The sequence below is a fragment of the Macaca nemestrina genome, chromosome 14, assembly GCF_043159975.1.
Source record: "Macaca nemestrina isolate mMacNem1 chromosome 14, mMacNem.hap1, whole genome shotgun sequence".
Classification (NCBI taxonomy): domain Eukaryota; kingdom Metazoa; phylum Chordata; class Mammalia; order Primates; family Cercopithecidae; genus Macaca; species Macaca nemestrina.
The window spans coordinates 109,014,322-109,041,557 of NC_092138.1; the positions used below are offsets into that span (position 1 = coordinate 109,014,322).

At 47.3% G+C, this 27,236-nt stretch overlaps 1 protein-coding gene across 23 annotated transcripts in view; it reads left to right on the plus strand.

The window, feature by feature from the left end:
• Positions 1-1,822: 1,822 nt before the first annotated feature.
• Positions 1,823-27,236, plus strand: part of LOC105463938 (Ral GEF with PH domain and SH3 binding motif 1) — a 309,104-nt gene continuing 283,690 nt past the window's right edge. For 6 of the 23 annotated variants that reach the window (XM_071078823.1, XM_071078827.1, XM_071078829.1 and 3 more), the window contains exons 1-2: positions 1,947-2,054; positions 17,724-17,821. In XM_071078823.1, the coding sequence (XP_070934924.1) occupies positions 17,809-17,821 (13 nt within the window). In that variant the 5' untranslated portion in view covers positions 1,947-2,054; positions 17,724-17,808. Of the gene's footprint in view, positions 2,055-2,493; positions 2,515-17,723; positions 17,822-27,236 lie in introns of those variants that run through there. The other 17 variants (XM_071078825.1, XM_071078824.1, XM_071078837.1 and 14 more) reach the window with 9 other exon arrangements.

A 27,236-nucleotide genomic window follows, 5' to 3' on the forward strand; every position in this document is an offset into this window, starting at 1 on the left:
GAACCTGGGAGGCAGAGGTTACAGTGAGCCAAGATCGTGTCACTGCACTCCAGCCTGGGCAACAGAGCAAGACTCCATCTGAAAACAAAAAACAAAAAACAAACCCCCCCCCCAAAAAAAAAACAAAAAAAAAACAAAAAAAAAAAAACCGGAGGCACATAGATATGCTAAGTAACTTGCTCACATGCACACAGCTTGCTGGTGGCAGAGCCAGGGCAGAACCATTGCACTACACTGTCTCTTGTTCTCTCTCTCTCTCTCTCTCTCTCTCTCTCTCTCTTTTTTTTTTGAGATGGAGTCTCTCTCTGTCGCCCAGGCCGGAGTGCAGTGGCGCGATCTCAGCTCACTGCAAGCTCCGCCTCCCGGGTTCACGCCATTCTCCTGCCTCAGCCTCCTGAGCAGCTGGGACTACAGGCGACCGCACCACGCCCGCCTAATTTTTTGTATTTTTAGTAGAGGCGGGGTTTCACCATGTTAGCCAGGATGGTATCTCTCTCTTTTTTGAGACAGGGTCTCGCTGTGTCATCCAGCCTGGAGTGCAGTGGCGCCATCACTTGAGGCTCACTGCAGCCTTGACCTTCCGGGCTCAAATGATCTCCCACCTCACTCTCCTGAGTAGCTGGGACTACAGCCTGCGCCACCACGCCTCGCTAATTTTTGTATCGTTATTAGAGACAGAGTCTGGCCATGTTGCCCAGGCTGGTCTCACACTTCTGAACTCAAGCAATCCTCTCGCTTTGGCTTCCCAAATTGTTGCGATTACAGGCGTGAGTCACCTCACCAGGCTCTTGCTCTCTTTATGCAAAATAATTAAGTACCTTCTTTGATGATTACCGTTTTCTTAATACAAAACAGCAGAAGCTTCTCTTAATACAAAATAGCAAAAACGTCACCTTAAGGCACAGGTGGTTTAACTTCTACTGACTCTATTTTCTTTTTTGTTTCTTTTTTCCTTTCATAAGCTTTGGGAAGCATAGTAACCAATCTTTCCATATTCATTCATATTACTGCAAAATTACTTTGAAGATTGTCAAAATGACGTTCTATTTGTTCAATAATCTTTCGGAGTAGGGCAGGTCATAGTACCTTCTCTCTGTGGGAGGCAGAAAAGAGTTTTGCTGTGGTGCTAGATTTCCAGGGCTTCACAGACCTGGCTTCAATTGTCTTTGCAACTTATTATCCCTGCGACTTTAGCCAAATGACTTAACCTCTGTGATCACCTCACCATGCCTGGCACAGAGTAAAGGATGTGGGAGCAGGGAGACAGGATCCGGGCTCATTCCCCAGCTTTGCGCCTGTGTGGTCTTGGGCAAGTCCCTTCACCTCGTTGGGCCTAACTTTGCCCAGCTGTAAAATGTATGAGACCCCAGGATCTCCGAGGTTTCTTCTGGCTCTGACGTTCTGGGCTCTGTGCCTACCTCCCAGCTGTGAAGAATGGGCACTAAGGCGATGTCTCGCTCAAAAAACCATTTTTGTTGAAAACGATAAATCCCAGGTAGGGATTTAGGGGGGATAGTGGTTGAGGCCTGGACGGCCGTGTGGGGAATGAGATGCGCGGCTATTTCTAGGCAGGAGATGGGCGTGGCGGGTGGCGGGCGGCGGGCGGCGGGCGGCGGGCAGAGTGTGCTGGCAGCGCAGCATCCCTGCAGGCGGAGAGGGCGTCTGCAGATGAGCGCGGAGGCCGAGGCCCGGGAGGATCGCGGATGCAGCGGCTGCGCACTGGCACGACCAGCCGGCCGATTTGCGTGTCTCCACCCCTGCAACGAGCTGGTTGGGGGGCTGTTCTGGCGCCGCGCGCCGATTGGATGAGCGGCCCGCCGCTCAGGCCCCGGAGCGGACGGTTCCTACTGCGGCTGGGCACCGGCTCCGCTCCCGCGACTGCCCGCGCTCCAGCTGCGCCCGGCCCGGCCCCGGCCCGGCTCGGCGCGGCCCCGGCCTCCAAGCGAAGGCGCCGCTGCCGCTGGGCCGCTCCCAGGGCCATGAGGAAGCGGCGGCTGCCACTGCGGCCCGCGTCAAGGTGACCGGCCGGGACTGCGGCGGCGGGGAGAGCGGCGGTGAGAGGCGCGGCCGGCGGGGCGGGACGGGGCGGGCCCTGAGGCCGGGCCTGAGGGAGCTGCAGGTGCGGGGGGCGGGACCCCGAGGGCCGCCGGAGCCGGGGAGGGGCCTCGGTTCGGGAGGCGGGGCCGGGCCGTGCCTGCGGGTGCCCGGCGCCGGGGCCTGGCCGGGATCCGGGGGTTCTGGGGTCCGGGGCCGGGGGCGCGCTGGTCCCCGGGAGCGTGAAGGATGGCGGGGAAGAGGCGCGGGCGCGGGGGGCGGGGCCGGGGAGGCAGTTGGGCGGGGCGCCGCGGCTGCAGGTGCGGGGGGCGGGGCCGGCGGGGCTGCCGTGGGCGGGGCTGCGGGGTGCGGCCAGCGCGCCGGACGCGGGGAAAGCACAGGTGCGGGGGGCGGGGTCCAGGGACCTGCAGCGGCGGGGGGCGGGGCCCGGGTGACTGCGGTGCGGAAGCAGGGCCCCAGGTGAGGAGCGGGCGAGAGTGGGTGGTCGCCCGCGAAGGAAAGGCCGCCGTCTCCGCTGTCCAGGGGGGTGGGCACGGGGGCTTTGGGCTCCCTGCGGATTCTGGGGGCATCCGGAAATGCCGCTAGAAGGACCGTCCGGGCCTGCCTGTGCCACTGGGGACTCGGGCTTGGAGCTCAGCTGTCCTGGTTACCGGCCGGCTGCCTCCCCTATGCTACGCCGCGCCCTAAGTGGGGCGCGCTGTTTTTCGCACCTCAGGGGCTTTCCTGTTGCTGTTGAAGGGGCATGCTAGGATGCGGGAGCCGGGGGGGTTGGCTGTCATTGGATGATAGGCTGTTGAAACATGTGTGTGCTTGAAGAGTAGTGTGAGGCTTGGAGGGGTCCTGGCTTGCTAGCTACTGGTACCAGAAGCTGCTGTAGATCTCAGCAGTGCGTCTCAGAAAGACTGAAATGGCAGCCTGGTAAGAGGGGAGAGCAGGGATGAGAATTCAGAAGCTTTTGACTATGCTACCTGGGAGAGTTTTTCACCTGTTTCCTCCGTTGCAAAATGAGCATGTTAGTACCTGCCTGTGCGTCTCCCAGGGGCCTGGTGAGGATAGGATGAAACAGTGCCTACTGAGCAAATCGCTGGATAAAGTTAAGAGTTTCCCTTTTCTTATGTCGATGGGCAGGTTGGATTCAGGGACTGGAGAGTCTAAAGAAGAGAGGGTTTGTTTCTAGTTAAGAGGTGAGACTAGACCACTTTCTTTTCGCAGTTTGGGATGAGGTTTTTTTTGGGAGTTCCCAAAAGACTCAGCTGTGTCTTAGATCGTGACTGCTTCTCCTGCGAGGCCTCTGACGGAGCTGCTGCAACGCAGGAAGCAGTGGCAAGTGGAAGCAGAAGAACATTTGTTTGCTGACCTTTAGACCCCAACCCCGGTGAGGACTCTGAGCTGGAGCATAAAGCTCAGGCCTGAGGCTATGGAAGTCCCTCTGCTCCCATCCAAGTACAGACCCCGATTTTACCATATTCCAAGAGGGTCGGGTGCAGTGGGTCACGCTTGTAATCCCAGCACTTTGGGAGGCCAAGGAGGGTGGATCATTTGAGGTCAGGAGTCTGAGACCAGCCTGGCCAACATGGTGAAACCCCGTTTCTACGAAAAAATACAAAAATTAGCCGGGCATGGTGGTGGGCACCTGTAATCTCAGCTACTCAGGAGGCTGAGGCAGGAGAATTGCTTGAACCTGGGAGGTGGAGTTGCAGTGAGCCGAGATCGTGTCACTGCACTCCACCCTGGGCGATGGAGTGAGACTCCTCCGTCTCAAAACACACAGAAATCCCAAAAAGAAGAACCCTGAAAGAAGGCAATGCCTGACTCCACTGTGTACCCACAGGGGCAGGGAGAAGGAAGCAAGATGACAGGGCTCTTTCTGAATTTCGGAAGAGTGTTATATACCCATGTATGTGACCTTTCGAAGCCCAGTGCCTCTGCTTGCTGGTAGTTGACCAGTCCAAACTGTAATGCCTCCCTCCTACCTTCATTGCATGGACAGAAGCGAAGGTAGGTGGATACTTCTCTACTAACCTGCATTTTTTTTCCCCCACTATAGAAGCTGTGGGACTTTTGGGGGCCAGAAACCATGGTGCTGGACTCCCTCATTACCACTAGTTGTTGCAGTGGTGACCCAGTAGCATTGAGGGGATTAGGCCCTTACTGGTGCCTCTGCTTGTGTGGCAGGTCCCAGAGGACGTAGAAGCAGCATGTGAGAGTTCTCCCACTCTGTCTTGGCAGAAATGGTGTTAATGGCTCTCAGAGATTGCTGCTATCTGAGTGACCGTCATGCTTTTTGGGTTAGAAGGAAAGCTCAAACTTGGTGGCAAAGAAGAGTTAGAACATGTGTTGAATAGTGAGGGGATTAGCAGCATTCAGAGTCTAGAGAAGGACTTCATTAATGAAAAATACTGCATCTGAGGCGCTCTGATATGGCTCTCCTCTTGAAATGGATTTTCCTTTTCAGTATGGAGGGTAAGAGCTGTGACTTGGAAGTCAGTCAGGTCTGTTTGAAACCGCAGGCTGCCACCTCCTGCTGAGTGAACCAGCACTACTTCCTTAGCTTCACAGAGCTTTGGTTTCTTTATTTGTAAAGCAAGGATAACCATGCCCACCTTGTGAGGTTGTTATGAAGAATAAATGAGACAGGAGGGGAGAAGGCACCTGATCCACCCGGTTAGGGTCCTGTCCTGTCTCTCACTGCCTGCCCATCTTTCAACACAAGCCACTCAGAACAGCATGTAACATGCAAGGAGAGCAGGACAGGGAATTCTGAGGCCTCTATTTCTTATATAACCTTGAACAAATCCCTTCCTGTCTCCAGACCTTGGGTTTCTTAGCTGAGTGAGGAGGGTGTTAGACTATGTGATCACCAAGAGTTCTTCTAGATCTGGCCTTCTGGTTAGTCATATTTACTTCAAAGGCAGGAGGGAGGAAACCAATGACCTGTTGTTTAGTTCTTCTTTTAAAAACGTCTGTCTAGCACCTTTGCCTGGCACACAGTAGGTGCTCACTGAATGCTTGTTGAAAGAACAGATGAAGGACTTTAACTGCAAAGAAGGTGTGGCAAGTTGTCCCTGCTGCTTTTATGCATATGGTATCTGTACCTTTAACATACACTTTATTTATTGCACAAAAATATTGTAACATTAGTAAAATTAGAGAACTTCAACATAAAAGACAACAGTTGTTGCATGGTTCCATTTCATCACACATTAAGTTCATTCAATTTTTGTTCATAAACATACATAATTCTTCATGATTGCAGTCGTATATATGTAAGCATTTGGGAAAGGCCCAGTAATAAATGATTTCTTTGAATATAGTTTAAAATTTTTTTTTTTTTTTTTAAGAGACAGGGTCTCCCTCAGTTACCCAGATTGGAGTGCAGTGGCACAGTCATGGGCTCACTGCAGGCTTGATCTCCCAGGCTCAAATGATCCTCCCACCGTAGCCTCCCAAGTACTGAGCCACAACACCTGGCTAATTTTTAAATTTTTTGTAGAGATGGGAGTCTCACTATGTTGCCCAGGCTGGTCTTGAACTCCTGGGATCAAGTGATCCTCCCATCGGCCTCCCAAAGTGCTGAAATTACCGGTGTGAGCCACCACGTCTAGCAAATATAGTTTTTATTTTATATTTTGAGCAAGTAAAAAAATCACACGTGGATTTTTTTTTTTTTTTTGAGACAGAGTCTTGCTTTGTCACCCCAGCAGGCTGGAGTGCAGTGGCGCGATCTCGGCTCACAGCAAGCTCTGCCTTCCAGGTTCACGCTATTCTCCTGCCTCAGCCTCCTGAGTAGCTGGGACTACAGGCGCCCACCACTACGCCCAGCTAATTTTTTGTATTTTTTGGTAGAAATGGGGTTTCACTGTATTAGCCAGGATGGTCTCGATCTCCTGACCTTGTGATCCGCCCGCCTCGGCCTCCTAGAGTGCTGAGATTACAAGTGTGAGGCACTGTGCCCGGCTAATTTTGTGTTTTTAGTAGAGATGGGTTTTCTGCATGTTGGTCAGGCTGATCTCGAATTCTGGACCTCAGGTGATCTGCCCGCCTTGGCCTCCCAAAGTGCTGGGATTACAGGTGTGAGGCACCGTGCCGGGCCCACACATGGAATTTTTAAAGGCAAGTGGGGGAATAAATTGTAAAGTAACTGTCTGTCTTGCCTCAAGTTGACAGTTCCTAGTCCTTTTCCCTAGAGGCAGCCACTGTTACCAGTTTCTTGTTTATTATATATTCTTTCTCTTACGCAAAGAATAGCATTCTATACATACTCATTGTTGCTTCATGTATTCACTTGATTTACTTTGACGTTGTTCTAACAGTGGAAAATGTGTCAGTTAGTATGTACAGTTCCTTCTTAATAAATGTTTTTGACTGCTATAAGCACAATTTTGTACCTCCACCCCCCACTCCTCAATGATGTTTACTCAGTATTAGTTAGCAGTCATTGTTTAGAAGCCTAACAAGAGACATCCTTTGTCCTAGGAAAAAAAGTAGCCTTAGTCCCAGTGAACAGTAGATTAAAGGGCAATCCATGTATCTGGATGCAAGGCAGAGTACAGAAAGAGAAAGGAAAAGGGATTTGTTCACTGGTAATTGAGAACTGATTTTCCATGCAGGCCTTGATTCAAAGTCCAGCTCTGTCACTTACTGGCTGTGTGACTTGGAACAATTTACCTAATCTCTCTGCATCTCAGTTTCCATATCTGTAAAATAGATAATGATAATAGGATCTGTCTTTGGGGGTTTTTGTGCAGAGGAAGTGAGATCATGCAATGCAAAGTACATACAGCAATAGCAGGTCATAGTAGGTGCTTAAGAAGGATGAGCTGCTATGTTATTAATAATCTGAAATAGATTCTATTCTTTGTGAGCAGATATTTACTGGACAGTTAAAGGTGAGCCGTGGAGAATACCTAAAGTCCTTGCCTTTGAGGTGCTCACATGCTGTGTGTGGAGATTGGCACACAAGCCATTGATTACCAAACAGTATAGTGGGCCAGGTGGTGGGAGGTGAGCATTGTGTGAGGTCACAGAGGCAGGGAACAGTGACTTCTCCCTGGGGTGATTTGGGAATGCCTCCTCAGCTCAAATTTTCACTCCTTTGTGAAACCTACTTAATTTTTCCAGGCACCCTCCTATTTGTACTACCTTGACTTTCCTTCTGTGTGTACCTGGATCAGAGCACATGTCATGTTATCGCATATGTGACTTTTTGCCTGTGTCTCTACTCTGCACAAGGAAAGTCTCCTGCTTTCTTTGCTGCTGGGTCCCCAGAGCTTGGCACAGGGTAGGCTCTTGTTGAACAGTGTGATGGACCTATGCTGAGACAAATTGTACTACTAAATGGTAGCAGATTCTTATTTATATGTCACCAGGTCTCTGTGAAACCCATTCCTTGGACTATACTTCTTCACTCCCCAAATATTTGAGTGCTGACTCTGAGACAGGCATGTGCTGTGCTATATGCTAGCTGTAGGCTTTGGGTATGGCTGATGATACTTGACCTAAAAAGTCTTAGGGATGGGAAGAAAGAAATATTTGTTGCAGATGCTGAAAGTCAAGATGAGGAAGCAGAAAAATGGACAAGTCTGGAATGAGCTGCTCATGCTTGCTGAAACTCTCCTTTCCGCAGAAGTATGACTGCTCTCCCTTGCCTTGCGCTGGGGTTGTGGAGGAGCAGGCCAAAGGAACTGAGTAGGTGGCTCATAGATTTTAACTTGGGGGAAGAGTTGGTTGGATTGGCTTCTGTGAGGAGTGTTTCTGGGCGTCCTTTCATAGCAGAGAGTACACTTGACTTTCTTCAGGTGGGCATTCATTAACCTGCCTTGCTGGGCTCTTGCTTTGGGCTAAACCTTGTGCTGGATGCTGGACACATGCAGATGAAGCTTTTCCCTGCCCTTTGGGATCTCACAGTCAGTGGAGAAGTCACCCACAAACAGAAGGTGACTGAAGGCGATTGGCCATAACAGAGAACTGCTCGTGAAGCGGCCAAGCAGTTTCAGGCTCGGAGCCAGGCAGACCTGGGTTCAAATCCTGCCTCTGTCAGAGACAACCTGTGTGACCATGGGTAGGTGTCTTCCCAGCTCTGAGTCTTGGTTTACTGATTTGGTGAAGTGGGGATAGCAGTATTACCTAACTTAGGACTGTTGAAGATTTCAGTGAATGCAGTGCAGTGTTTAGCACAGTGCCTGCCAGGAAGCTAATGCTTACAGAGTGCTCACTATTGTAATTATACATGGTGCTGTGGGAGAACCAAAAAGCGCCTCTTGAGCTGTTTCCTCAGGGTCCTAGTGATAGTGTCGTGGTCATGGCGAAAGTTAGGTATTGAATGTGAAGGTCAAGTCGCCTGAATAATCAACTCTGAAGTCATCAAGTGCTCAAGGAGTCCTCAGGACCTTCCTCACCAGCCCTGCAGGTGATACTATGGCTCCAGGTCTATAGGCTTGTCTATAAGTATTTCCTCCCCACTTCCTGCATGAGCTCTTCTGAAAGGTACATTTCACCCATCATCATCGTGAACACCTTTTCTTTGTCCAAGTACCTGCACTGATCAGTTCTGTGACTTTTCCCCAAGGAGAGGCATGAGTTGTACTTGTCTCGCCTGTGCTTGCTGACGAGCGCAGAGACCTGAAGACCCAGAACAGCAAATCATTCCTTGTTTTTTCTGTAGAGCTTTCAAATCTGTCATGTTTTTCTTTGCAGGAGATTGATCTCCTAAGCGTCAGAGAGGCAGATAGGGCAGTGCTTAAAACACAGACTCTGAAGTTGGGACATAAACAGATGTGGGTTTGTGTCCTGACTCCATCACTCACAACCCTTGTGGCTTTGAGCAAATGACTCTACCTCTGTTTCCTCATCAATACAAGAGGTGAGATAGTATGTGCCTTTGTGTGGTTCATACAGGGTTTCAGGGAGGCGCTACAGAATAGGGCTTAGCAGAGGGCTTGCACATTGTGAGCGCCCAGGAAATGGGAGCTAGAATAGTGTTCTCTTTTCACCCAGGGTTATACGATTTTTAGGATGCTTTTCTCAGGGTATGAATGTATTACCTATGGAAGTTATGTGAGTTACTGTGCAAGCAATGTGTTAAAATACACATGTACTTGGTGATGGGGAGCTGGCAAGCGTGTCTAGGGTGGCGGGCAGAACTCTTTCTGCATTGGGGTTGCAGGTGCAAGCCTCAGCTCCCACAAAGACATAGGGTACTGGTGAAGGAGAGGACAGAGCCATTCTGGGTGCCTTTGTCTCAGGCCCGTTTAGGAACTGGGGGTTGGCTTCTCAAGTTCTTTCTGTTTAATCATTCTGTTATTCCATGTAAATGATTGGTCTTAAATATAAACTAATAATGCAACATGATACTTTCCCTCTTCAGAATTTAAATATATTTTAAGGTTAAGTCAATTTTTGAGTAATCAGAAGAAAATTTAAATGTTTGGCCTTGACAGCCATAGGTTCTTTTAAAATCATCTGAGATGAAAGGAAGAATAGGGAGTATATTTAAGTCCATATTTATTGGATACAGTAATTATCACACACTGTTGTATAAGCCTGATAACTAGGGCAAGGAAAGTTTGTGCTTTTGGCCTATTTCTGAATAATTAAATATTTATGGAAAACAAGTTAATAGATTCAAGACAATTTGCTGTCTTTCTCTGGCAATAAAGTTCGTTATGTGGAATTACAGAGAGGATTAGTCCTCTGTGCAGCTGTTTATTTTTTCTTTCTAGGCACCATATCTCTAACACTTTCAGTCCACTGGCATTTATAGATTGCTCTCCTGCTGGGCTCCCACAGCTCTCTCACTGTGTGCCCTGCCGTAGCATACAGTACAATTGTGCCCACCGGTGACTCCCTCATGACCGTTCTCTAGACTTTACAGAGTAAGAGTCCGCATTTGTTCTTGCATATTCAGGGCCTACCCCAGGCTGGTGCAAGGCAGCCAGAATGGTCTGCGTATGCCATTCCCTTTGCTTAAAAGCCTCCAGTGGCTTCTAATTTCTGTCAGAAAAAAGACCAAATCATTAGCATGGCCTGTGAGGTGTAAGAATATGCTTTCTAGGGTAATTGCTGGATATGTCTGAGGATCTCCCTTGGTGCAGTGCAGTCCTATCAGGTCATGGGCTGTGGCTGTTTTGCCCACCAGCAGGTCCTCAGTGCCCAGCCTGGCATCCGGCCTGTGGTAGATGCTCCATAAATGTTTACTGGGTGAACAAATGGAGTAAATAGTGGGCTCCCAGTGACTGATCTGAATCTATAAAATGAGAAGGTTGTTAGATCTGAGGTTCCATCCGTTATACAGTATCTCAACACTTTACAACACTTAAAAAGTTCTCTTCACACTTTTTATTCCAGCCGTACGTTGATTCTGCAGGTAGGTAGGGCAGGTTTTGAAGTGCATAGAAGAAAACGGAAGCTTAGAGAGGTTAAACACATTGCCCAAGATGTAGCTATGAGAGAAGCTGAGGGTCCTAATGCCTCAAATGCCTCTTCTCATGCTCCTGGCTGCCTCACGGTGTGGCTTCTGACACACTCATTGTAGAAGTCACAGGTGAGATAAGGCAACAGGGCTTCATTGGAAAAAGGTGGTTGTGATAGTTTCCTTGGTTTTAGATGTTTTGGTTTCCTGATGATTGAGTTTGAGGAGTTGAGTTGAATCTGGAATGATGGGTTTAAGGTCTTGTTTCATGCTTATGGGGCAGAAAATACTGAACTTTCCTGTAAATGACTGAAGTATAGTAATTATTGGTACCTGTGATAATTAGCTTGTAACTAGGGTTATAATTTGTGTTCTTGTTGAGAAGCTTTTTTTTTTTTTTTTAAAGGAGACACAGTCTTGCTGAGTCACCTGGGCTGGAGCAAAGTGGCTATTCACAGGTGCGATTATAGCACACCACAGCCTTCAACTCATGGCCTCAAGCGATCCTCCTGCCTCAGCCTCCCAAGTAGCTCCCGAGTATCACTACACCTGGCTGACAAGCTTTTTTGATAAGATTAGAAGTTACTTGCTGATTGATAGGTAGCATCCTTTGCTGTTTTCAGAAGATACTTGTTGTTTTAGTTAGTTTATTTCTTTAATGTGTCTCTAGCTATATCTGCCATGGGACACTTTGGCAATGAGCATCACTATGGCCTTTGTGCTTATCACATATAGTGTCCGTGTGTCCTGATGGTTACCAAGCATTGAGTCCACTCTTTCTACTTTCCAGATGAGGGTGGAGGCTTTGCTAGAGTTTCATACTCAGGTGCCCTGATTCCCCACCTGACGAAGCCCATGAACTCGAACACGTCCATATGCATGTGACAGTTTCTCAACAGCTGCCTGCAGTTCCTGTACTGCTGCTAATAAACCATGCCCATGGTGAAGCATTTATCTCAGATGAAAGTGTCTGCTTCAGGGGCCTTTGTTGAATCTGCAGCGTGACTGTGTGGGAACAGGACGTAAACTTGACTTAGCACACAGCTCCAATATCTAGTCCAGTGTTGGTGGCTAGTTAAGAAAAGACAGTGTCTGTTGTAGTCTGTTAACACGATCATGATTTCGGGGGGTTCTTAAGGACTGAGATTCTATAGTCAGTAGTACTTGTGGAACAGAGAAGCAACCTGGTATATAGAAAGATCAATGAATATGAAGTCAGAATGCCAAATGTGTCCATTTGCTTTGAGACTCCCACTTTCCATGTAAACAGGAATATCTTTGGTGTGCATGCATCCCTTTTCAGTAGGGAAGCCCCAGTTTTAATATCTGAGATTGTGTTATGAGGCTTAAGTCAGAACAAAGAGAGCTGGATGATTATCAAGGATTGTACCAATAACTGAAGGTAACCTTATTCCTCATTCTTTCCTGTCCTCCATAACTACTACTTGCCTACCAGCCCATCTGGCCATCTGTCCATCCATCCATCCAGTTCTTGTCCAGGGTCTGCTGAGTGCCAGTGCTATGCCAAGTGTGAGGCCACAGTGGTTAAAAAAAAAAAAAAAAAAAAAAAAGACAGGCCGGGCGTGGTGGCTCATGCCTGTAATCCCGGCACTTTGGGAGGCTGAGGTGGGTGGATCACCTGAGGTCGGGAGTTCGAGACTAGCCTGACCAACATGGAGAAACCCCGTCTCTACTAAAAGTACAAAAAATTAGCTGGGCATGGTGGCGCATGCCTGTAATCCCAGCTACTGAGGAGGCTGAGGCAGGAGAATCACTTGAACCTGGGAGGCAGAGGTTGAGGTGAGCTGAGATCGCACCATTGCACTCCAGCCTGGGCGACAGAGCAAGACTCTGTCTCAAAAAAAAAATAAAAATAAAAATAAATAAATAAATAAATAAATAAATAAAAAGATCTGGTCCTTGCTGTACTTTAGCGTACAGTCTAGTAGCAAGGTTAAATAACAAAAATAATAGCAAGTACATAAAAAAGTAAATATAGGGGCTGGGTGTGGTGGCTCATGCCTGTAATCCCAGCACTTTGGGAGGCCAAGGCAGGCAGATCACTCGAGGTCAGGAGTTCAAAACCAGCCTGGCCAACATGGTGAAACCCCCTCTTTACTAAAAATACAAAAGATTAGCCGGGCATGGTGGCACGCGCCTTTAATCCCAGCTACTTGGGAGGCCTAGGCAGGAGAATCACTGGAACCTGGAGGCAGAAGTTGCAGTGAGCTGAGATGGCACCACTGCACTCAGGCCCTGGGAGACAGAGTGAGACTCTGTCTCAAAAAAAAAAATAAATAAATAAATAAAAAATTACAGTGCACAGTAGCTGGGACCTGTAGTCCCAGCTACTCAGAAGGCTAAGGCAGGAAGATTGCTTGAGTCTAAGAGTTGAGTCTAGCTTGGGCAATGTAATGAGACCAGCCTGGGCAACATAGACCCTATCTCTTAAAAAAATATATAATAATTATAGCACTGATGTCTGCAAAAGAGGAGTATAAGGTGCTAAGAGACCATATATTGAATGGCTTTCCTGCTAGGGGAGTCAGAGACAGCTTACTAGAGGAAGGGGCCTTCAAGCTGACACCTGAAAGTGAATTGAAGCTAGCCAGGTGGGGAGGTGATGGTTGCATCTGCCATCATCCTAGCTGGAAAAAGGGCATGGTGGACTCCAGATGTGCTGGGGAGCCAGCATGGCTAAAGCACTGAGAGCAAGGGAGGGACCGGTGTTCTGGTCATGGCCTTGTTTCCTTGGACTGTGCCAGAAATAATGGACAAATTATGTAGTTGCTGACTCATTTTTCATAACTCCTCAGCTGTCACCAAAAGCATCTATTACTGAAACATTACCTGTGGTTTCCAAGATAGCAGTTGGCCTTATTTTTATTGCTTTAGAGATTGGTTGCTTCCTTTGCTTCTTGAAGGTGTGGAAGAATACTTGGACCTCATTAGTGGTTTTCAGTCATTAAGTAAACATTTACTAAGCATGTAATAGGGCTTGACACTGCAGACCCTGCCCTCAGGAGCACCAAGACTTGACAGATGGAAGTAAATACATAATGATAATACCGTGTCTTGGGAAGTAGAGTAGTGGAAATGGAAGCTCATGGGACTGAGTAAGACTCACAGACTCTTAAAGATTTTCATTTTTCCAGGTGAAGCAGGATACAGGCAGAGGAAACAGATTGTACAAAGGTGCAGAAGCAGGAAGGAGTATGATGTGCTTCAGGGGTGGTGGGCAGTGTGGTGTTGCTGGAGCGTGAGGTTTGTGGTGGAGGATGGAGGGAGGAGGAGCTGGTTGGAGAGGTGGTTTGGGGTCAGTTCTCAGAGGGACTTGCAGGCAGTGCCTAGGAGCGTAGGTGTTGTCTTGTGGTCAGTGGAGAATCACTGAAGCTGTAAGAGGAGAGAAGGATTGTCACTTGTAGTCCTGGTGGCAGTGTGGAGGACAATGGTGTGAAAGGGGCCTAGAGATTGGGAGCTGAGTGAGGGTTATTATAGGAATTCAGGAGTGCGATGATGGGGTCCTGGCTAGGTGGATGGGGAGGCGAAGGCAGGCTCAAAAGAAACTGATGTAGAGGCCTCTCCTACTTGGTAGATGGGAGGAAGGGCGATGTCAGAGTTTCTCACTTGGTGCCATGAGATGGTAGGACCAGTCACTGAGCTATAAAACGTGAAAGGAATACCGGGTTGGTAGGGGAAGGTTGTGAATTTGGTTTGGGCCATTTTGAGTTTGGAATGACTGTGGAACCGCTTGGTGGACCTGCCCACTTCGCAACTGGCCTGCTCATCTGCGGCTGAGAGAGAGAGATCTAGGCTGGAACAGTGGTTCTCACACTGTAGAGCATCAGAGTCCTCTGTAGTGTTTGCGGGGAGGGAGGCTGGTAGTCTTATGTTTCAGGGCTTTCACAGATGGTTCCGATGCCCCAGGAGATACTTGGGGTCATTCTTGGGTAGCTGGCCCCTGAAGTTGTATTGTAGGAGAGGATGGGATCGCTCAGGAAGGCTGTGTGGTTGTGGATGAGAGTCCTGGCTGAATTGCTGGGGAGCATCAGCATGAGAGGTGGAAGTGGAAGTCAGGGAAGAAGCAAGAGGAGGAATGGGCAGCTAGGAAGAAAGACCGGAAGAATGATGGTGTGGAAACTGGTGGTGAGGGCACCAACTTCCACTTCTTTCCCTGCAGGGCTTCAGTTTTCTCATTTTTCTCCTTAGTAATTCATTAGGGAATTATTGCCCTGCCTCCTAGAACTGAGCCTTCCATGCCTGCCGTCAACATTTGTTTACACTAGTGTCAGAGCCAGTCTCCCATGAGAGGTTCTGCTTCAGTTACCTTTGTTGTCGTGTGCAGAAGACTCTGAAAGAGGCTTTTTGCTGCAGACAGTCTCTACACCCTTCATCGCCTCCTAGCAGCCTTCTCAAGCAATTCTCTTGTGCCTTCTATTGCTGGTCCTTGGGACTAAAATCTCTGTCCCCTGAAGCCAGAGAGTTGCACCCTCCCCCATCTGACATTGCGAGGTTCCAGATATATTTGCAACTTCAGGAATGTGTGTCTAGGTCCTAGGAAAGGCAGCTGATCGGAACAGCTGGAGTCTGAGAAGATGATTAAACCATTCAGATTAGACTAACGTGATATGTGGGTAGGTATCTGTGACTTGGGGTTGGGGTGCATCCCTGGTCCACTCTATATCCTGTGCTTGGGTAGCAGGGAAAAGCCTGTTATAGAATTTCTGGAACTTATGGGTGGAGTCTGAGAGTTAGAGTACTTGGGATCTACTCAGATTGCTGGTGGTGGTATGGGGGGTGATATCCTAAAGTGGTAAAAGTGGAAGTCTGTCCCCCCGATAAGCCTAAATGCCTGATTGAGCTTAGCTTACAGAACCAGGTGAAGAGCCTTCAATCTGAGAGATCCGGTGGGAAACTGATCTGTGATCCACTGTGTGTGTTGTTAGTATTACCCTCAACCCTAAGACCTTTGAGTGTAGGACAGAGGCACAGACCCAGTTGTCGCTGACGCTGATGCTGAAAGCCACAGCTGAAGAGTAGTGAGAAGGATCAGGGTTAACTTGAGGGGGGAGTCCTTAATACCAGGACTGACCACCGTGGTGTGATGCCTTTTGCTTCTTAGGAGAGGAAGAAGAAAAGGAATTAATACTGGTTGAGCTGAGAAACCCAAATGCTGGGCAAAGAGAAGGGAACAGATGGATAGAAAGTAGCGGCAGGATGATGGGATATGTGTACCAGTACAGAACATATAGGAGCTATTCAGCTCCTATAGAACATAAAGAAATGTTTCAGAATAAGAGGCAGACTGAGCTGTGTTCAAATCCTGCCTTTGCACAAATACTACCAGTGAGGATTTTTTATTTTTTATTTTTTTTGGAGATGGAGTCTCGCTTTTGTTGCCCAGGCTGGAGTGCGGTGGCACAATCTCGGCTCACTGCAACCTCCACCACCTAGCTTCAAGCAATTCTCCTGCCTCAGCCTTCCAAGTAGCTGGGATTACAGGTGGCCGCCACCATGCCAGCCTGATTTTTGTATTTTTAGTAGAGACAGGGTTTCACTGTGTTTACCAGGCTGGTCACAAATTCCTGACCTCAGGTGATCCGCCTACCTCGGCTTCCCAAAGTGCTGAGATTACAGATGTGAGCCACTGCGCCTGGCCAAGGATACTCTTACTGGCTGTCAGTTCTTGGATATGTTACCTAACCTCTTTGGGCCTCAGTTTTCTTACTTTCTCTCTAATAATTCATTAGAGAATTATTGCATGGATTTGGTGGTGTATTTCTATGGATGAGGTGCTTAGCACAGTACCTGTCACAGAGTAATGGTTCAATAAATGGTGATGATAGTGATGATGACCATCATGTGGGTACCTCTGTAAATACCTCCATTAGACCAAATCTAACCTATATGATAAATGTTTGAAATAAAGAACATCAACAGTAACAAGTTCAGTATGAGATTAGCAACATGAGAGGGAAAACCAGATCCACTGGCAAAATTACTGGAACACCGAGAGGATAAGGATAGCAGTGGAGAATCATAAAAACATGACATGATAGAAAATGAAAGGTACAAGGTCCAGGAACTATTAAGCATGATCAAAGTCGTCTTACTGGCTGCGAAGAAGAAAGGCAAGAGATTCTGAATCAATACCTGGAGATGATGAGGACAAAGTAACCTTAGTCCTTAGTGATGATAGAAATTTTCTCTTTTAAATTTCTTTTTTCTTTTTTCTTTTTCTTTGAGACGGAGTTTCGCTCTTATTGCCCAGGCTGGAGTGCAATGGCGTGATCTTAGCTCACCGCAACCTCCGCCTCCCACGTTCAAGCGATTCTCCTGCCTCAGCCTCCTGAGTAGCTGGGATTACAGGCATGTGCCACCACGCCTGGCTAATTTTGTATTTTTTTGTTTGTTTGTTTTAGTAGAGATGGGGTTTCTCCGTGTTGGTCAGGCTGGTCTCAAACTCCCTACCTCAGGTAATAATGCCTGCCATGGCCTCCCAAAGTGCTGGGATTACAGGTGTGAGCCACTGTGCCTGGCTGATACAGATTTTTATTGCCGCTTCTACTTCCCTGAGTATTTTAGTGGATAGACATTGTGGGTAAGTGGCATCAGGGATTTATTTTTATTTTTTCAGAGATGGAGTCTTGCTCTGTTGCCCAGGCTGGGGTGCAGTAGTGCAATGATAGCTCACTGAAGTCTTGAACTCCTTGGTTCAAGTGATCCTTCCACCTCAGCCTCCTAAGTAGTTGGGACTATAGGTGTGCACCACCACTCCTAGCTTAAAAAATGTTTTTGTTTAGAGATGGGCTTTTGCAGTGTTGCCCAGGTTCTTGAACTCCTGGCCTCAAGTGCTTCTCTGCCTCAGCCTTCTGAGAATCTGGGATTATAGGCATAAGCCATTGAGCCTGGCTGCCGGGATTCTTTACCTAATGTTTGTTTATTTATTTATTTTATTTTATCTTTTTATTTTTTAACTCTAAAGCCCCATGGTTATAATTAGGCTTGTTACAGAGGAGCCTCATATTAAATATGTATTGAATGGGTAAGATGAAATCAATTAATCAGTTCCTGGCTCTTTCTAAAGAAGTTTAAATATAGTAATAGTGACAATATTATATCTCCAAATGTTGGCAAAGATTTAAGGCAATTCCTATGAGATATTTTATAAAGCTTGAAAAAATAATGATGTTTACCTGGAAAAAATAAGTTGGTAAAAAAAGAAGGTATTTATTTATTTTTAATTTTTTTGAAACAGGGTCTTGCTCTGTTGCCCAGCCTGAAGTATAGTGGCACAGTCTTGGCTCACTGCAACCTCCACATCCCAGGTTCAGACGATTCTCATGCTTCAGCCTCACGAGTAGCTAGGATTACAGGCCTGTGCCACCACACCCAGCTAATTAAAAAATATTTTTAGTAGAAATGGGGTTTCATTTTTAGTGGAGATGGAGTTGGCCAAGCTGGTCTTGAACTCCTGGCCTCAAGTGATCTGCCCACCGCAGCTCCCAAAGTGCTGGCATTACAGGCATAAGCTGCTGCTCCTGGACAAGATAGTTTTTTAAATGAGTGAAATTGCCTTTATTTTTCCAGATTCTTATTCATTTCTACAAATGTTTGAGTTGCCTACTATATAAAAGCAGTGCTAAACTCTTTGTTGAGGGAATATAAAAATGGCTATCTGTGTTATATGTTCTCATTTAACTCTTATCACTCTCTTGTGAGAGAGCCACTTTAGGTTGTGCTATGAGTGAGAGAAAATGCAAAATAACAAAGACATAAACAAGTTAGAAGTTTCTTATTTGCAAGAAGTCAGAAGGTAATTAGGCCAGAGTAGGTATGGAGCCTGCATAGTCAGAGACCCAGGTTGCTTCTAAGTCCAAAGTGACTTCATGGCCTAAAATGGCTGCAAGAACTCTAGCCTTTCCATATGCATTCCAGCCTTTGAGGGCTACTGTCCAGAAATTCGGCATGATACCTCTTCCATCTCATTCATTTAATCTTGGTCTTACGGCCACAACTAGCAGTAAGGGAAGCCAGGAAAGGTAATCTACACTCTGGGAAGCCATGGCTACCTAAAAGAAGAAAGGGAGGATGACTACTAGTGGGCAGCGTCATAGCAACATTATTAGTAATTGCCAAAAATGGAAACAACCCAAATATCTACCAGTTAATGAACAGAGAAACAAAATGTGGCACGTACATATAAAGGAGTATTATTCAGTCATAAAAAAGAATAAACTACTGTTTCATGCCTAGTATGGATAAACCTGGAAAACATTCTAAGTGAAAGAAGCAAGACGCAAGTCCACGTACCGTATGATTCCGGCTATATGAAACGTGTAGAAGAGGCAAACCCAAAGAGACAGAAAGTAGATTCGTACTTGCTGGGCCTCGTGGCAGAGGGAGTGGGGAGTAACTGCTGATGGGTTGGGCACAGGATTTCTTTGTAGGGTGATCAAAATGTTCTGGAATTAGATAGTGGCAATGGTTGTGCAACTTAGTGAATATGCTAAAAATCACTGAATTCTATAGATGAATATAGATAAATTATATCTGAATTTTAAAAAATAACTTTTATTAAATTTTAATTGTACAAAAATAAGAAAGGCAGAAAAGAAAGAAACGGCCATCATCTCATTGTCAATACCTGGGGTGTATGTGTCCAGACATTTTTTTGTGTGTCTGCCTCAAAGTTCAGCTGATAGACACTACATTCTCTCTCTCCTGTCGGGAGCAATGTGTTGCGATTAGCATAGTCCACAAACATGTTTTTTTTTTACTAGTGCTTCGGAATTCTTCTGTTGTTAGGCTGTTACGTTGGAAACAATATTTGGCCATGGTGGAAACCTTAGCATATTCGGAGTCAGAAGACCTGGGTGCCTCTTCCAACTTACGTTGGGTTTGTGAGCTTGAGAGAAGCACTTAGTCTCACTCTCCTCATTTTGAAAAGGGATTGCGGTACTTTGTGGTATCTTTCTTACTAGAATGGCAAAAATGAAGGGAGAAAAAGACAATATTATGTTGGTGAGGTTGTGGAGTGATCAGCTTTCATACTGCTGATGGGAGTATAAATTGGTCTAGCCACTTTGGAAAATTGACATCATCTATCAAAGCTGAACAGATACATACCTGATGACCCAGCAGTTCCACTCCTTGGTACCAACCCAGCTTTGAGACAGACACAAAGAAATGCATATGGATGTGTACCAGAAGGCATGCTCAGGCTGGCTTCTAGCAGCACCATCTGTAATAGCTCAAACTGGAAACAATCCCAGTGTCCATTGGTAGTGGAAGGGATAATACACGTGGTACACGCCCATGATGGAATACTGTAGTCAGAGTTGATGTACAAGCCCATGAAAACAATTCGATGAATTTCTTTTTTTTTTTTTTTTTTTTGAGACGGAGTCTGGCTCTGTTGCCCAGGCTGGAGTGCAGCAGCCGGATCTCAGCTCACTGCAAGCTCCGCCTCCTGGGTTCACGCCATTCTCCTGCCTCAGCCTCCCGAGTAGCTGGGACTACAGGCGGCCGCCACCTCGCGCGGCTAGTTTTTTGTATATTTTAATGGAGACGGGGTTTCACCGTGTTAGCCAGGATGGTCGCGATCTCCTGACCTCGTGATCCGCCCATCTCGGCCTCCCAAAGTGCTGGGATTACAGGTTTGAGCCACCGCGCCCTGCCAATCTGATGAATTTCACATAATGGTCGTGCAGATAGAAAAGGTTATAGACCGTATGAGTCCATTTATATAAAGTACATTATATAATGTACATTATAAAACAAAATGTTATAAAACATTTTTATAAAATAAATGTTATAAAAACATTTTTATAAAACAAAAATGTGGAAGCATTAGAACATATAATTAATTTACAAATACATATACACATGTTAGAGGTGCTTTACTTCATTTTTTTAACTGTTGGTCATGAAGGATCATAAAGTTTGGTGAGCCAAGGCTTGCTGCCACAAGAGGGGGCAGTCTGAGCCAAGGCCGGGCTGTGGATGCAGCTGGGTGAGTGGGTGAGCCTCATGCCATTCAGTTGGTGGCCTGTGTTAGGGTTGCTTTCCTTGTTGTAGAATCATGAAATGTGGGGCAGGGGAGGGTGGTGGTGAAGCTGACGAAGGGGCAGGGGCCTGGAAACCAGCCGGAGGGCTGAGTAGAATGAAGAGGAAGCTTGGTGAGAGGACGAAAGGAAGGCAGCGCTGGTGTGGCATCCAAATAGAAGAAAGGAGCCAGCAGGGGAGGCCGGAGACCAACGAGGCTAAGGAAATGGGAGGAGAAAGAGGGACGGGGCATCATCAGGGCTGGAGGGACGACTCCAGAAAGAGGGCTGGTGAGCAGGTTAAAGCTGCCATGAGGTGGGAGAGCCTTAGGCCACTATTCTCAACAATTAGCAGCAGGAGGTTCTGGGACCCCAGAGGTTCCAGTGTGACCCCAGCCTTCGGGCAGGGGTTACTGAGCGGGTGAGTGTCTGATGGGAAAGTAGCCTGGGGTTCAAGGGTCAAAGCTGTTCTGAAGATGTTCTTAGGCAAAGAGAAGAACCAAGGGAGTGGCAGAGACAAGAGAAGGGGCTGACTGCCTGACTGGCAGCTGGGACTGGACCCCAAGTCCAGGGCCTGCCACCAGCCCTGGCTCTCAGTGGATGCCTTTCTCAGAGGTGGGAGGGGAAGACCAGGTTAGAGGAGGGTCCTGAGGGAGCAGAAGTCACCTTCTGTCAGTGTGGGAGGTGGTGAGGCTGCCACCTCCCAGCCTGCCCTGGCTGTGCACACATGTGGAGTAAGGTGTGGGGTAGGTGAGGGAGTGCTTTGGAACAGCTGCCATGGGAGACAAGATGAGCCAGTGGCCACTGAGCTCGTAGCACGTCGTGTACAATGCTTGCATGTGCCTGCATGGGCGGCGCGCCATGCCCACCCTCCCTTGCCTTTATACTCTTTTCACACAGCAACATGCTCCTGGGGCAGGAACGTTTGTGTCCAGGCATTCCTGAGGTCCCTTCTTGCTGGGTGTGCCCAAGGCCTGGGCTTGGTTTTTGGCCTGTTGGAATGCATTTTCCCACAGAGCCAGTTTTTCTTTGGGGTTCATTCCCCATGCACACCTTACATGCTTATTTACCACAGCATGTATCCAAAGCATGATGGGAAAGGAAAATAGTGACCAAATAGGATGAATTCCATGATTTTAGGAGAGGATTTGCCACCTGGTTGGCTAACGATGATATCAAATATGGATGCATGGCAAAAGTATTTTAACATTTCAAAGAATAGATTGAAGTCAGACTTTATAGCACTGTAACTGGTCCAAATGACTGAGCTTTGAAAGACAAGTCTTAACCATGTGGAACATCAATGTAAATTGAATTATTTCCCCTACTTTTGTAGTGGCTACTGTTTGGAAAGAGACGTGCTGGGAAGGTATGTCCTATGGATTGGGGGTTATGAAGCCCAGCATGTATTCCTGGTAAGCCAGTGCGCTGACCACAGTGAAGTGTACCATCTTGAGTAGACGGTCGTGCCGTGTGGGCACCCACAGGTATATACTGGATACAGGGGAGCCGGGCGGTGCTGTAGTCAGAGAAGCCTCCTGCCAAGTGGAGCCCTATGGGACTGAGGCGCTGCAGAGTGTATTTCAGGACTTCGGGCAGCCTCCGCGAGCCACACAACAGGGGATGTGTTAGGGGCTTCTTCACCACATGAAGCTCTGGGGTTTTCTCTGTTGCTTCTCCTGTCGAGGGTTTTTTTTAACTGTCTTTCTCTCTCTGCCTTCTCCTTGTGCACACCTCTTTTTGCTACCCTGTCATGCTGTCACCCTTGTGTTCCCATTGGTGTCTGTTCCCCCAACAGCTGGGCTTACTTGGGCAACCTCCTGTCAACCTCAGTCAGCTCCCTGTACCTATCCAGAAGCCCCCTCCTCTCTCTTTCCAGTTCACCTCGCTTCCTCACTTGGAGCTGTCCTTGCTTCAGACCCTTAATCAGAAAAGGGCCAGCTGATTGTGTGAGTTACGTTTGGCCGTGGGAGAATGGGGTAAAGGAATGTGAAGACAAAGAAGACTTGAGCCTTGTCTTTAAGGAACTACGAACTGGTTGACCTCCCCTCCCCAGCGCTGCGGACCATTCTTGCCCCCTGAGATTCTGCCCACCTCATTTGGCACCTCTTCTAAGAATGCTTTTCTGCTCTCCCCAGTTCGCAGGAGCTCTCCTTTCCTTAAACCCTCATGGCACTGTGGCCCTGGCCACATTCTGCATTGCATCGTGCTGCTTTGATCTATTCTGTACCTCCTACCTTATCTCCTCGACTAGACTTTAAGCTCTTTTAAGGCAAGGTCTGTGTCTTGCTCAATGCCTTACACACAGGAGATGCTCAATAAATGTTACAAGACTGAAATCAGCATGGAATCTGTTATGGCTCCCAGCATCTGTCCCCTGTGTTCCCATGGCACTCAGGTCTTGAGCTAACGAGAGAATATGGGAAGAGGCAGAGAGTGTTTGCCTGGAAGAATCCTAGGTGCTTCAGTTTAGGTAGGAACAGCCACAACAAATGTTAAAAGCTGAAATATTATAATATTTCTCAGATTCTTCTGGTAGCCTCACTCTTCTCTCAACCTGTTTTTACAAAAGAGGCAGAAGGTAAAGTTTCTGATGCGTTTCTGCACAGGGGCCCGGTCTTCTTTGATATTGCATGATTAAAACACTGTAAGTAACTCATATAGTACTTTGAAGAAGCACATTCCCAAAACTTTATATGTCAGTAGATTGGTTCTCCTAAGGAGGATACTAGAAACAACCAGTCTTGGTTTTCTCGTATGCTCCCTGCTTTAAACAAAGGAGTAATCTCAGAGGTGAGATTCAGAGATGAGTAATTTCTGTGAAGTCACACAGCGAGGAAGTGACAGCGTTGGACTGGAGTCAAGGTCCGTCTCTGGCTCTAGAAGTGGAGCTCTCTCCACTGTCTGATTAGAGTTGGATTCCATTAGAAGCACTCAGCTGCCCCTTGCTGCCTATGCTCTTGGAGGGGCTGCTGGAATCCTGCCAGTCCCAAGGAATCTGGGCTGAATTGGCCCGAGTCCATTCAGCTAGGGGAGGACTGCCTCCCCCCGTTGTCACCACAGGAACCAAAGAGCAGAGAATCTGTTTCCATTTCTCTTAGGAAGACCACAGTCTGCTAACCCATTTCACCTGGGCCCACCTGGATGACAGCTGACCAGTCATCCCGAGCCTCAGGCATGCTAAGGCAGCAGGGGCTCGAGCAGTCTGTTGTGAACAGGGGATAGAGAACTTGCACTCACTGACAGGCAAGTGACATTGCATTTAAGGACTCTTGGCCATGGAAGGGAGAGAAGGAAGCCAAGCTTCATACTTGCAGCAGTGGCGCTTTTGAGGCAGGATGAATGGAATGACTGCATAAGAACTTTACAAGGAGAGAACTCCCAAAGAGAGGAGATTAAAGTATATGAGAGGCTTTCTGGAACTAAAAGTCAATGAAGAACTGAAATTAGTAGTTTGGAATGTCAAAGGAAAAATATTTCATAATCCAGAGTAATAATGACAAGAAATGGGAATAATGAAAATGTGAGGTACTTAGAGGTAGCAAGAACATATTTATATATTATTATTTTTTTTCCCCAAAGGAAAGAGAATTAGGCTCTCTTGGGCTTCCCCTGTGCAACTCTGGAGGCTGGAAGACAGTGTGCTGGTGTCTCCAGACTATTAAAGGGAGAGGGCCTGAAGTTCTCTATATACCTAGCCAAGATGTCAGTGAGGTGCCATTGCAAAAGAAAGCCATTTTCAAACATGTGAGGGCACAAAACGTTTATTAAATGTAACCGAGGAAAATATCCCGTGAAGTTCTCTAACCCAAGGACAATGGAAGTGGAGTAGAGATGTGGAGACAGGGAAGGAAGGAGTGCAGGAAACAGGAATGGCACTTGTTTTTGTTTTTGTTTTTTTGTTTTGTTTTGTTTTGTTTTTGAGATGTAGTCTTGCTCTGTTGCCCAGGCTGGAGTGCAGTGGCATGATACCAGCTCACGGAAACCTCCATCTCCCGAATAGTTCAAGTGATTCTCCTGCCTCAGCCTCCCGAGTAGCTGGGATTACAGGCATGCACCACCACACCCAGCTAATTTTTGTATTTTTAGTAGAGATGGGGTTTCACCATGTTGGCCAGGCTGATCTCGAACTCCTGACCTCAGGTGATCTGCCCACCTCGGCCTCTCAAAGTGCTGGGATTACAGGCGTGAGCCACTGCGTCCGGCTGGAATAACACATCTTTTAGTGCATGTAGTTTAATCTCAATGGATTAAACTGCGGTGAGTTGGAATTTCTATTATTAAATTATGAAGAGTTCTAAAAATAAAGGAGATCTATTGTAAGGGAAAACATGATAATAGTTTGCGAATAAAAATTCTAAACCATTTCTACAATACCTAAGGCTTTGGGAGGAAGGATGAGAGAGTGGGGAAACAAGTGCATTTAAACATAGGGCACACAGAACATGGCCACATAGCTATTCATTGTGTTACAGAAGGAGAGATAAGGGTTCAATTTTGACTATTAGAGATCAGAACTTATATTAGGACTAGATTTGGTTGCATGTAATAACGCCTGAATGACGCTGGGTTTACACCATCACATAAAAAAGTAAAAAGATGGGCAGTCTAGGCCAGGTGCAGTGGCTCACGCCTGTAATCCCAGTACTTTGGGAGGCCGAGGCGGGCGGATCAGGAGGTCAGGAGATCGAGACCATCCTGGCTAATACGGTGAAACCCCGTCTCTACTAAAAATATAAAAAAGTTAGCCAGGCTTGGTAGCGGGTACCTGTAGTTCCAACTACTTGGGAGGCTGAGGCAGGAGAATGGCTTGAACCCGGGAGGTGGAACTTGCAGTGAGCTGAGATCTCGCCACTGCACTCCAGCCTGGGTGACAGAGCGAGACTCTGTCTCAAAAAAAAAAAAAAAAAAAAAAAAAAAAAAAAAGATGGGCAGTGTAGAGTTGGTATAGTGGGATCAAAGACATCATGGACCCATGTTCCTTATATCTTGCCACTCTTCCATCCATAGCAGATTGACTCCTGACCCAGTGTAGTTGCTTGAGCTCCAGTCATCACACCCGCATTCCAGGATTCAGAGGAGATAAGGAGAAGGATGTGCCCCTTCCTTTCTGAGACACTTCTCGGAAGTTTTACATAGCTTTAACATGTGCATCTTCTTGAGTAGAGCTTGGACACACTGAGCTGCAAGGGAACCTGGGGTGCTTGGCTAAAGATGGGAGCTAAAGAAGACAAGGAGAAAGATAGGAACTTGGCCTCAAAAGATAATCACTACCAGGATGCAAGTTATAACAATAGGTTCAGTGGCAGAAAAGTTACAAAGATGGATAAAACCAGTGTTAGCAAGTGAATGGGGGAAGTAGATGCTCCTTTACATTACTGGTAGGAATCTGAATTGTTCAACTTTTGGGGAACATGATCTGAGAATATCTAACATTGAAATACCTGTGTCTGGCAATCCAGCAGCATATACTTCTGTGAATCTCTTCTGCAGAAATAAAACAACGATGCAAAAAGTGGTACATACAATGCCATTTTCTGCATCATTGTTTATAGTGGCAAAGGTGAAAAGTAGGGGAGCCCCCGTCAGCAGTGTTGGAAAGCTCTCTATAAATTGGCGTGAGAAAAGGCCAGGATATATCATTAGGTGTAAAAACTCTGCTACCCTACCTGAGGAGCTCTGTCTAGTCTCCCTCTCTGATGCTTGCTTTGGCCAGTTGAATGCTCTACACCTTTTGAAAATGTAAGGTTTTAGGTGGTGTAGTAGCCGTAGGCCCTGTCTGTCTCTATTCTGTTAAACCTGCAGCTTCACCATTGACATGATTTGTCTGGGCCCAGAGGCATGGAGGGCATGACCCTGGTCTCTGGCATGAGCCCTGCGTGGTTACGTGTTGCCAGGCAGAAAGGCATGGAGGAATGTGCTCTTGGCGGCTCAAAGTGAGGTGGGTGGAAGGGGAAGGGCATACAGGGAAGGGTGGGTTGACGGCTTCTTCTTTGTACACTGCTAGTGGGTTTGGCTACAGCAATAAGGATACGTTTTCAAAGTAGGCTTGCTCAGAAAAGGGTTTGCGAGTCATGGAAGCTGTGGGTGGCCATAGCTGTGACAGTCCAGTGAGGAAGATGAACACACACTTCACGACAAAAGTTTTGAGTGTTATGGAGAAGTCTAGATGCCCTAAAAGCTGTAGGAGAAGGACCTACCTAGGGCATCACAGGAGATTTCCCACAGGAAGTGACATTTAAATGAGAATGGAAGAGTAGGAAAGAGCCAGGAGTAGAGGAGGGAGGAGGGCTTTAGGGAGAGGATCTAGCCCCTGTTTTTGCTGGTGGTGGTGAAAGAAGCAGGCTGGGTGCGGCCAGGGATGTGCCCGAATGACCTTCTGGGACCTTTGTGGTATCCACAAATCTCTCCTTCCTTGGCTGGGCTGTACCTACAGGGGAGCTACTTCTAAGGGCTGGAAGTGGGAGAGGCTGGCAGAGGGTCTGCACTTCAGCACAGAACATGCTCCCCCGATGGGCTCTGTGATTCTCTTTGCTCCCCAGTCCTGCAGGGTCGCTTGTGTCTGTCAAGGCACCTTCTCTCCTTCCAGTCCCTTTGTACCATCCTTGAGCCTTTTGGGGCAGCAGAACCAGGCAGCTTGGGTGCTCATGGGCTGGCTTGAGCATCACAGTCTCACTCTGACCTTTCTCTTTTCCATAATAGGCTGGGGAAGTATTCATTCATTT